The sequence below is a fragment of the Myotis davidii genome, unplaced genomic scaffold (assembly GCF_000327345.1).
Source record: "Myotis davidii unplaced genomic scaffold, ASM32734v1 scaffold458, whole genome shotgun sequence".
NCBI classification, from domain to species: domain Eukaryota; kingdom Metazoa; phylum Chordata; class Mammalia; order Chiroptera; family Vespertilionidae; genus Myotis; species Myotis davidii.
The window spans coordinates 2,136,388-2,148,233 of NW_006289819.1; the positions used below are offsets into that span (position 1 = coordinate 2,136,388).

At 41.3% G+C, this 11,846-nt stretch overlaps 1 protein-coding gene and 1 pseudogene across 2 annotated transcripts in view; one reads left to right on the top strand and one right to left on the bottom strand.

The window, feature by feature from the left end:
- The window catches only part of CCDC30 (coiled-coil domain containing 30), a 72,122-nt gene that overhangs the window by 50,851 nt on the left and 9,425 nt on the right, over positions 1–11,846 (top strand). Inside the window, 2 exon segments of the mRNA XM_015563175.1 lie at positions 5,396–5,558; positions 7,079–7,191. Of these exon segments, the coding sequence (XP_015418661.1) occupies positions 5,396–5,558; positions 7,079–7,191 (276 nt within the window).
- LOC102762253 lies at positions 1,546–2,010 on the bottom strand (annotated as a pseudogene). The gene has a single exon (XR_001513654.1). The product of XR_001513654.1 is annotated as an acyl-CoA-binding protein pseudogene (transcript).

The following is an 11,846-nucleotide window of genomic DNA, read 5'->3' on the forward strand; positions in this document are numbered from 1 at the left end:
GCGCCAGGTGTTAGACTGGACCTTGGTCAGACTGGACCTTGGTTCAGCAAACTCAGTACTTGAGTTCTGGCTAAGAAAAAATTCAGAGTCAAGGCTCAAAACATAAGAGAAAGTTTATTTAGAAAGTCGCAGAGAGAGAGGAAGTGAGCTGTAGAAGAAATGGGCTCAGGAAACAAGTTACAAACACAAAAGAAGGGTCCTTGGAGAGAGAAAGGTAACTCATCTTGGGGGTTAAGGCACCGGCCTGCTCCTGGAGGGAGAGCAGCACTGGGTCCTCTGTCTTAAGGGTATTTATCTGGAGGTCTCCGGGGAGGATCCCAATAGCATATTCATTATTTTTCCAGGTATGTCCTTTCAGGGTGTGGTCTCTACTGTTTGGTCAGTGCCAGGACTGGGGGTCATTAGTCATGCAAGTGGTCCTGATGTCAGTCATGGTATTGCTTGTCTGGTTTTGCAGCTTTTCTGAGCCTGGAGCTGAACACAACTGAGGGCCTAGATATTATGTCTAGGGAGGAAAGATTACAAGTTACCCCAACATTCCAAAGGCATGTTATCTAGATGCAAAAAGACAATAGGCTCAATTAAGATCAAAGTTGATCTTTGTGGAGGAGGATACCAGCCTTGGACATGAACTACCCACCAAAGACTGTTTTTTAAATTGATTTCAGAGGGGAAAGGAAAGGGAGACAGAGAAAGAAACAATGATGAGAGAGAATCATTGTTTGGCTGCCCCCTGCACACTTCTACTGAGGATTGAGCCTGCAACCTGGGCATGTGGCCCTGACCAGGAATCAAACCATGATCTCCTAGTTTATAGGTTGATGGTCAACCACTGAGCCACGCCAGCCAGGCTGCTCTTTAATTAAAAAGTTTAATTTCATGCCCGGCTGATGTGGCTCAGTGGTTGAATGTCTACCTATGAACCGGAGGTCATGGTTTGATTCCCGGTCAGGGCCTAGGCCCGGGTTGCAGGCTCAATCCTCAATAGGGGCATGCAAGAGGCAGCCGATTAATGATTCCCTCTCATCATTGATGTTTCTCTCTCTCCCTCTCCCTTCCCCTCTGAAGTCAATAAAAATAGCTTTCTTTTTTTTTTAAGTTTTAATTTCAGACCTTTTTTTTCTTTTTTTAAAAATATTTTTTATTGATTTTTTGACAGAGAAGAAGGGAGAGGGATAGAGAGTTAGAAACATCGATGAGAGAGATCGATCAGCTGCCTCCTACACGAACCCCACTGGGGATGTGCCCGCAACCAGGGTACATGCCCATGACCGGAATCGAACCCGGGACCCTTGAGTCCGCAGGCCGACGCTCTATCCACTGAGCCAAACCGGTTCGGCTCAGACTATTCTTTGTGGTTACTTTAGGTCTCTGAGTTTACAAGGCCACGTGTAGGCCTTTCCTGAGCTTGTCAGGTTAGCATGTGGCCCCATTTAGTTCACATTTGTTATTAAATTTGTGGGCATAGAGTTGTTCATAATATTCCCTTACTGTCTTTTTTTTTTAAGTAACAAATGCAGTTTTAATTGATCTATAGATTAAAAACTACTCTGCGAGGTAACCATTTCTGCTCCTCAATCTGTTAGAGCCATATCCTGGACAGTGTTCAGGAAGAAGGTAATTTCATTATTTCACTTTATCCGTGGTATTAGAAAAACAAGGCATGATTATCAGTTTAGATGACATGCGTAGCTGGCAGCCAAACCCAGTCCCTATATTCCATATTTTTTCTTTAGTTCTCCTACTTCGTTGATGTACACTTTCATGGCATCTTCCTTGGACGTTCCTTTCAGCTCACTCCAGGCATCCCACTTGGCCTTGCCTTTGAGGTCCAGCATCCCAGGCCGTTCTGTATTTATGTCACCCATAGTTGCTTGTTTGTAGCGGTTGTAGATGAACAGCATCTCATCGCCTGCTAGCTTGGTCTTGAGTTGCTTAACATCCTCAGCAGCTTTGTCAAACTCAGCCTGAGACATACCGTCGGGTGCAAGGACTGCAGGAAGCTGGCGGAGGTGGTGAGGAGCTGGGAGAAGTCCCCTTCCTGTCTCTTAATGTCCAGAGGATCAATAGAGGAAGGGAACAGAGTTTGCTACCTCAAAATATGCCTCTTTGGGATATTGAGTATTTTATTTAAGCTGGCTAATTTTAAGAAACAGAAGACAAGGGAGAACCCTGAAAAACAAGTAGAAGTTACTCTTTGTAAAAGGGCATTTACATTTGTAAGGGTGTTTCCCTCACTATACCATGAAGAGGAGGATATTTCTAGAAATGATCAATTGAGAAGGTGTGGACAATAATATTATGCTTGTTTACTGTGCTTTTCCTGGTAACGTTCCATAACTGACTCCCCACCGCCACCATCTTTTTTTTTTTTTTTTTTTTTTTTTTTTTTTTTTTTTTTTTTTGTCTTTAGCTGAAGATAAAGGTGAAGGCTTTTGTCATCTTGGCAAGTTCTTCAGTGTTCCTGCATCTCTCCCTTTTGTGCAGGAAGTATGTTAATAAACTTTAGTTTGTTTTTCTCCTGCTAATCTGTTTCATGTTAATTTAACTATTAGACCAACCAGAAGAACCTAGAAGAGTTGGTGGTGAAATGGCACCAGGTATTTGACCAGTGGAGTCAGACCTTCAGTACTTGAGTTCTGGCTAAGAATTCAGAACCAAGACTCAAACTATAAGAGCAAGTGTATTAGAAAGCTACAGAGAGAGAGGAAGTGAGCTGTAGGAGAGGGGTCATTAGTCATGCAAGTGGTCCTGATGTCAGTCATGGTATTGCTTGTCTGGTTTTGCAGCTTTTCTGAGCCTGGAGCTGAACACAACTGAGGCCTAGATGTTATCTGTGGGGTTAAATGCTTAAAGGAGTGGTCATGCAAGGGCCTGCCTGGGAGTCGCACGAAGCCACTCTTCAGCGCTTTGTTCCTCCTTCAAGGGGGTCTACCACATGACTATGGACATGCCAGGGGAGGGAAGGTCAGGGGAGGATCCAACCCGCATGACCATCAATATGCCAAGGGAGGAAAGGTTACACAGGGCAAGATCCTTGTTTTCCCAGTTTTGCCTGTTGCTAGTGACCTGGGGCTTTTTGCCCTGGTGACCTTCTGTACCTGGCCTATCAGTCCTACTCTGCTCCCCTCTGGGAAGAGGAAAAATTTTTCTCCCTGACAATAGTGATGATCCCTCTTTCACTTCTGATATTAGTAATTTATGTTTTCTGTTCCTTGGTTAGCCTAGAGGTTTATCGATATTATTGATCTTTTCAAAGAGCCAGCTTTAGTTTCATGGTTTCTCTGTTGTTTTCCTGTTTTCAATTTCATGGTTTTCTCATCTAATATTTATTGTTTCTCTTATTCTGCTCAATTTAGGTTTATATTGGTCTCTTTCTCTAGTTTTCCTAAGGTGGAAACTTAGATTGTTGATTTTTTTTCATCTTTTATAATATTTGCACTTAATGCTATAAATTTCCCTCTAAGCACTATTTTTGATGCACCTCATGAATTTTGTAAGTTGTATTTTCATTTTCATGTCAAATAAGCATAGTTCAAAATATTTTTTAATTTCTTGAGACTTCTTTTTTGACAAATGCATTTTTTAGAACTGTTTGTTTAATCACTAAATCTTTTGGGATTTTCCAGCTATCTTTCTGTTACTGATTTATTTCATACTATCCTTTTAAATATATGTACAGCATCCTGTTACATCTATCATTATTCATGTAAAATGCTTTTTAGACACTTTTGTTTTTATAAATAACTAGAGGCCTCAGGCACGAAATTCGTGCACAGAACGGAGGGGGAATGGAAGGGGGGAGGGATGTCCCTCAGCCCGGCCTGCACCCTCTTGCAATCCAGGACCCCTCAGGGGATGTCTGACTGCCAGTAAGACATCCCTCTTGCAGACATCCCTCTCACAATCCGGGACCACTGGCTCCTAACTGCTCGCCTGCCTGCCTGCCTGATTACCCCTAACCACTCTGCCTGCCTGCCTGATCACCCCTAACTGCTCTGCCTGCCTGCCTGATCACCCCTAACCACCTCTGCCTTGGCCCCCGCCGCTGCAGCTTCATCCGGAAGGACATCTGAATGACATCTGGAAGGTCGTTTGGCTGTCTGGTCTAATTAGCATATTATGCTTTTATTATTATAGATGGTATTGTTATCGAACAGAAAAAGTGCAGCCACCTGGCACTAGCAGAGCCAAATACTAAACACCAAGAATTGCTGTGGGGAAATATTTGCTAACTTATTATAAGTGGCAACACCCCAGAGAATGGGGAGCTAATGCTTAAAACCCTAAACACTCCAATGGCATGTAGGTTATAGACTATATAGGGCAAATCACAAGACACTGTGGGTTAGGGGTTCGAAACTGTGCAGACAGCTCTGGCATCCCTCTGCCCAGTTTTATGGGAAAGTAGCCAGGGAGTCATTCCACCTTAGGACACAGGAGCTGAAACATAACTTAGGTCAAGATATTATCTTTAGCTTAACAGAAACCCATACCTTGTGACCTTTAGTAAAGGTGTGGCCATTGTTTTTGTTGCCTCAGGTTAATGACTAGTAAGGGGAGAACTAAGGTTTATGGGGCAGGCTGTGAAGAAACTGAATAGAATGCTGAGGCTACATAGTCAACAGAAATCATATGCTAAATCAGGACTCTCGGTTTCACTATAAAGAATACCCTCTACATAAGACTTTGCAACTGCAATGAAATATGTGTTATACAGAGGCGAGTTTATGATGCTGTGATAGCAGGTAGCAAGGACAGCTAATCTGGCCTAGAGAGCTCAAGAAAGCCTTCCTCTAAGGAAGCTATTAAGCTGAGACTAAAGCAGTTGGCATGGGAAAGCTAAGTAGAGAATATTAGGCAAAGGAAGGCCTGGACAAGGAAGATGGGGAAAAGGCTGGCGTTGCAGAGGAGGAGTAAGTCTGGAGAATGACTTGTTTCATTTTGGGGGAGTTCATTTTGGCTGGCACAAAATGTTTGTGGGTATAGGGAGTGGCACGAAAATGAGGCTAGAAAGGTAAGCTAAAATGAGGCTAGCTAGCAAGCTATATTTAAGAGTTTGAACTTTATCTTAAAAGTAATGGGGAACGCTCTGGCCAAGTGGTGTAGTTGGTAGGAGTGCTGTCCCTTGCTCTGAAGGGCCACGGGTTCCGTTCTTGGTCCCGGCACATACCCAGGTTGCAGGTTTGATCCCATTTTGGGGCACATACAGGAGGCAACCAATCGATGTTTCTCTCTCACACGAATGTTTCTCTCTCTCTCTCTCTCTCTCTCTGATCAATGAAAAACATATCCTTGGATAAGGATTTTAAAAAACACAATTTTAACTCAAAGAGTTTCATTTGCAAAGCTTTGCAATTCACGGTGTGATTTAATGTATATTAATTGCCTTCAGGAAACTCCTAGATCAAAATATAAATGAGCTACAACAAAAAGTGAAAATCTTACTAGATAAAGAGAATATACTAGAAATGACCAGTTCTCAGCAACAACACAGAATTCAGCAACAAGAGGCCCAACTTAAACAACTGGAAAATGAAAAAAGAAAATCTGATGAGGTAAGACAGTAAATAGACATGCTTCTCAGTTTTCCAGTTCCCAAAGAGCAGCGGTTTTCAGTTGGTGTGCCACAAAAAATTTTTAAACATTCAGTACCTCACTGTTTAGTGAGGGGCATTGACTTCTTTTCCGTTAGATTGTCAAATAAAAAAATGACTACAGCCAACATAACAGTAGCCATCTGGTATAAATGAATCAAAATTACACTTTTTTTGTGTGTCAGATCAGCAAAAATGATAATATATTTTGTTGTGCCGCAGAATTTTAGTAACTAGTGTATATGTTCCATGAGATGAAAAAGGTTGCAAATCGCTGCCATCAAGCAATAGCTAATACTTATGGAGTGCCTAGCACTTTACCCATTCGTTTAGTCAGGGTTCAGCCAGGAAAGCAGAATTTACTGTAGGTATTTTGAACAAGAAGGGATTTAACACAAGCAATAACATGCTTATAAAACTGTTGGGAGGGAGAGTTAGGGATAAGTAGAAGATCAGAAAGAACTGCTATGGCTAAGCCACCCAAACGCCTTGTACTTCTCAATTCTGCTATCACATTCTTTATACAGATCAGGTGGTCTCCCAAAGTACTTCAGGACAGGCAACTATAAACTCTAACCTAATCGACCCTTACGTCATGGATATCTAATACTAGTGACAAGATTATACTGCCTTTACATCTAACCTGGTCAGATAACCAATCTTTGAGCTTCCTATATTTGAGGAGCCATTTCTAGAACCAGATACTTTATTAGGCAGGGTTAGCTCAGGAAAACAGCTTTCACTTTATAGACTTTGAGCTGGAAGACTTTTTTTTCATTGTTTTGTTAATCTTCACCTAAGGATATTTTTCCATTGATTCTTTAGGGCGAGTGGGAGAGGGAAAGTCAGAGGGAAACATCAATGTGAGAGAAACACATTGATTGGTTGCCTCCTGCACGAGACCCGACCAGGGCCCCGACCAGGGCCCCCGGCCAGGGCCCCGATTAGGGAGGAGCCTTCAACCAAGGTATGTGCCCTTGACCCGAGGCTCTAGCCACTGAGCCAAACCGGCTAGGGTGAGCTGGAAGACTTTTTATATAGGTAATTAGATGCTTGCAAAACTATTGGAAAGGCTGGTGGAGCAAAAGTCCACCAGCAAAAAGGCAAAGAGCTGCAGAAAATCTGAAATAGCAGAAATCACAGGAAGCTACTACAGTGTCAGAAGCTGGAGCCACTGTAAGCTTTTTTCAGCAGAAAGGCTTTGTCAATTCACTTTCCATCAACAACATACCTTTATTTAGCACAGAATATTCTCATTTTAAAAAATGTTTTTCACCCCTAGCTGATTTGGCTCAGTGGATAGAACGTCAGCCTGCAGACTGAAAGGTCCCAGGTTCCATTCTGGTCAAGGGCACACACCAGGGTTGCAGGCTCGATCCCCAGTAGGGGGCATGCAGGAGGCAGCCAATCAATGATTCTCTCTCATCATTGATGTTTTGATCTCTCCCTCTCCCTTACTCTCTGAAATCAATGTTTTTCAGTATCTCAAGAGCTACCAGGAATTGTCAGAGAAGGTGTCTGGGTTGCAGCAAGAAAAGGAAGCTCTACATAAAGAATATGGGAAATTTCTGAAGCAGCTTGATGTCCATGTGAGGTAAACAAAAACAAGTTCTCTCTGGGAGGGAAATGTTTGCTTTGCCTCCAATACACCCTTCTCACTTGCCTTCAGGCTTTTTCTCCTGTTTTCCTCAACCTGGACCACCCTCTCCCCATTTCAACTCTTCATTTCAAATCATACTTCTTAGACATTCTCTAAGAAGCCTTTCTTGACACCACCAGCCTGGGCTGGGAGAAGTGTTCATTCTCTGCCTTCCTATATCGCTTAGTATATGCCTCTCTGTACTTATTTAAGAATTTGCCATGTTGTTTTGAAATAATGTGACTTATTGCCTGTCTTCCTCACCATACTGTTGACTTTTCAGGGGCATGGGCCACAGTCTCACTCATCTTTTTTATCCATAGTTCCTGGTACATAGTAGGTGCTCCATAAAAATGAGTGTTCCTGGAATTCCTGCTCTTTCATTCCATTTCCTGGTCATTCCACCAGATTCCTCCCACTCTCCTCTGCCCTGGAATGTAGCACAGTAGTTCGAGTATGGACTCTGGAGCCATACTGCCTCTTACAAATCTTGGTTCTACTAGAAAGTAGTCATGTGACCTTGGGTGAGTCATGTAAACTCCCTGTGTCTGAGGGCTCTCATCTGTAAAACGGGCAAAGTAACAGTTATCTCGTAAAGTCATCGTAAGAATTAAATGAATAAACATGCAAAGTGCTTACTTAGAACAGTACCTAGCACACAACCATTATTATATCTATTCATTTGTTGTGTTTTCTCTATGACCAACCTCTCTGCTCTCATCTCTTAGTCTTGTTTTATTCCTTTATAGATTGAAGTTTCTTATTCTTTTACGTTCTTACCTACTATGCTGATGATGCCAATGATAATGACTTAAAAACCATTATTTACTGCTGTCTAGCAGAGAGTATTTTTCAGGCCAATAGTATTCATTATCTTGCTTTGATCATCATATTACTGAGAAATGTAGAAATCCTGGTCAGGGGAGTACATGCTGTTCAGTTCATGCTGCTTACAAATCTTAGACGAATACTCGGTCCTCTGATAACCTATGCAGTGCTCTTTCTACATTAGAGGAGGTAAGAGAATGAAGTGATGGATCTATATGTAAAATGCCACAATGCTTGTCAGAGGAATTGACATTTAATATATAATGCTGATACATGTCAGATTAATATCAAACTCCAAAAGTAAAATTACATTTGGTTTATAGGAGTTACATTTTCTTTAAAAATATTTTTTTTATTGATTTCAGAGAGGAAGGGAGAATGAGAGAGAGATAGAAACATCAATGATGAGAGATAATCATTGATCAGTTGCCGCCTGCATGCCCCCACACTAGGGATTGAGCCCACATATGGCCTGACAAGGAATTGTGCTGTGACCTCCTGGTTCATAGGTTGACGCTCAACCACTGAGCTATGCCGGCCAGGCAACAATGCAAATTTTTGGAAAAAACACACACCTAGAATCCATCCCATGTTCACTCCTTGATTTTACTATCATAGAAAGGAAAAAGGTTATATTCTCTTTCTCTTAATATCATCTCATAAGCATTGTTCACTGTGGCTACAGTCTTTCAATTTGCTTATTTTTTAAAGCATAATATTTCACCAAGTTGATATGTCCTTGCACTAACAGTGCCAGTTAAATTGGGTTTGATTGCTGAAGAAGACTAACAGAACCCCAGCGACAGAGCTTACAAAGGTACAGCTCTGCAGGAGAAGGCACAACGTGGCAACAGAATGGAGTCAGGATACGCACCACACCCATGGCTCTCTCACAGCGGGCAGTCCGAGCACTTAGGCAGGAGCCCCAGGGGTCTTCCCTCTGTAAGGGCCCTGCCCGGAAGCAACTCCTCCCGCGGGTCACGAACCACAGACATGCACTGAACACCTCACAACCAGGGATCCCAAAATGGAATCTCAACTAAGATTTTTTTTAAATGCTCTCCTGGTCACGTGAGTGTATCTCTGCTATGTAACCAGCCTCAAGAGCAGAGCCTTCCCAGGTTCGCCCTGAGACTGGTGCAAATCATCAGTCTCATTGTTACCAATAAACAGTGCTGACAAGGTGGTGCAAACTGCCATGAAACTCCTTGGACCTACGGTTACAAAGCAACACGCTTGTAATCAGTATTTTCATTCCTTGACCAGTGGTCAGTGCCAAGAACTTTAGCAAAACAGCTCAGAGCAATTCTAGGTCTGCTGGAGTCAACTCTGACAAAACAGTCCTAATTTAGTGAAAATTATTCACAGGCCTGTGATCGATGTTAAAACATGTGGCTCAGCGGTTGAGCATTGACCCAGGAACTCAGAGGTCACTGGTTCAATTCCCAGTCAGGGCACATGCCCAGGTTGTGGGCTCAATCCCTAGTGGGGGGCACGCAGGAGGCAGCATATACATGATATTCCTTTCTCGTTGATGTTTCTCTCTCTCTATCCCTCTCTTTTCCTCTCTCTCTAAAAAAATCAATAAAAACATATTTTTTTAAATTAATTTTTGTAGAATATATTCCCAGAAATGGAATTACTGGTCAAAAAGCTGTAATAACAGCTTGACAAACATTCAGAAGCATCCTACCAAAATTTTGCCATCATTATATAAGAGAAGCAATTTCACCACATCCGCATTAGTATTGGGTGCTACTATTGATGAAATTTTTGCAATATTCTTTTTTTAAATTGAGGTATAATTTACTTATAATAAATGCACAGATTTCAAATGTACAATTTGATGAGTTTCCACAAATGTATACACCGACATAACCACTACTTCAGTCAAGGTACAGAACATTTCCATTACCCCTTAACCCCTTCCCCAACAATTTTTTTGTTAAAAACGTTTCTTTTTCAGACTAATTTTTTTATTTTGGTTCTATATAGTATTTTTGATGCTGGTTATGAAAACAGTTTGTAACTCGTCTTCCTATAAACCATATTTTTTTTACCATATTTTCTTAGTATACTCGTCGACGACTGAAAAAGAACATTTTGTGAAAACGAGTATACACATTTCTGCCGGGGAAGGGGTTAAAGTTCTCTCCGACTTTTTTGCAGTCAATCTGTATCTCCTGCTCCCCCACCCACTCCCAGGCATTCACTCTTCCGGTTTCTGTCTCTCCTAAAACATCTAGGAGGAATCATACTGCATGTATTCTTTTGTGTCTGAATTTCTTTTGCTTAACATGTGCTATGAATTTTAATGCTTACATGGTCATATATTACTTCATTATTATTTTATTTTGAGTTTCCTTGATGGGCAGTGAGGCTGAATATTTTTCCGTGTTATTTGTCCAGTGGATCCTAACCCTAGCTGCATATGCCTGGGCCCCAACATAGATTAATGAAAGCATTATCTTCAGATAAGGCTTGGGGATTAATATTCTGCTAAAAGCTTCCCCATGTGATGCTGATGTGCATGCAGGCTGAAAACTACAGCTTTGGGAATGAAAATGGAAGGATCTGTCAAAACTCTAGGTTCAAAAAATACAAAAAAAAAAATTCCCATCAACAGCAACAACAAAAACCCTCTGATTCATTTCTGTTTTCATTCCCCTGGTCCCCCAGTCCTGACCTTTACAGACAATGCTCATTTTTTCCATGTTTTCCCAACCACTCTTCCAGAGGAACAAATTCCTTGCTTCTTTGAGGTAAAAATAATAGAAAGACCATCTGGTTTTACTTAAACATGAGCTAAAAGCTGTCCCTAAATTTTAGAGCATCAGTATTGTGCTGCCTCAAGTGCTAGTAGTTAACAAAGCACATGTTCAACAGGCAAGTTGGCCAACAGAACTTCTGACCAAACCCAGAGGTGTGCCAAACATCGAGCCAGCAACGGCAAGGGAGGGGCTAAGCCCTCACTTGTACTGCATCAACATACTCTTCAGACCATGCATAACACTACAGGAAGAAACCTGAACATCCAGCAATAGGAACTAATTAGGTCTAGTATAATACATTCATGGAATATATTATAACTGTAAGAGATGGTGGCTTTGAAGACTAGATAGCATGGGAAAATAATTATGATATAATCAATGACAAGAGCATAAGATAAAAATTTCAATGTAGACTATGTTTAAACAAAAGATGCTTACAAAAATACAGGAAATACAACAGTATTATAATACTGATCATACTGGAAGTTGGATTTCCAAATTTTCTATAACGTAGCATGTATCAAGTTTTCCTTTCTTTAAAAAAAATGTATTTTTATTGATTTCAGAGAGGAAGAGAGCAATAGAAACATCAGTGATGAGAGAGAATCATTGATCAGCTGCCTCCTGCATCCCCCTACTGGGGATCAAGCCCACAACCCAGGCAGGCATGTTCCCTGACCAGGAATTAAACTGTGACCTTCTGGTTCATGGGTCGACGCTCAACCACTGAACCACACTGGCCAGGCAAAATTTTCTTTTTAAGGCTGAATAATATTCCATTATATGTACACACCATATCTTGTTTATTGATTCATCAGTTGGTGGAAATATGGGTTGTTTCCACCTATTGGCCTTTGTGAATAGTGTTACTATGAACATTCATATACACGTTTTTATCCACATGTTTTCTTTTCTTTCTTTTTTTTAAAATATATTTTATTGATTTTTTGCAGAGAGGAAAGGAGAGAGATAGAGAGTTAGAAACATCAATGAGAGAGAAACATCGATCAG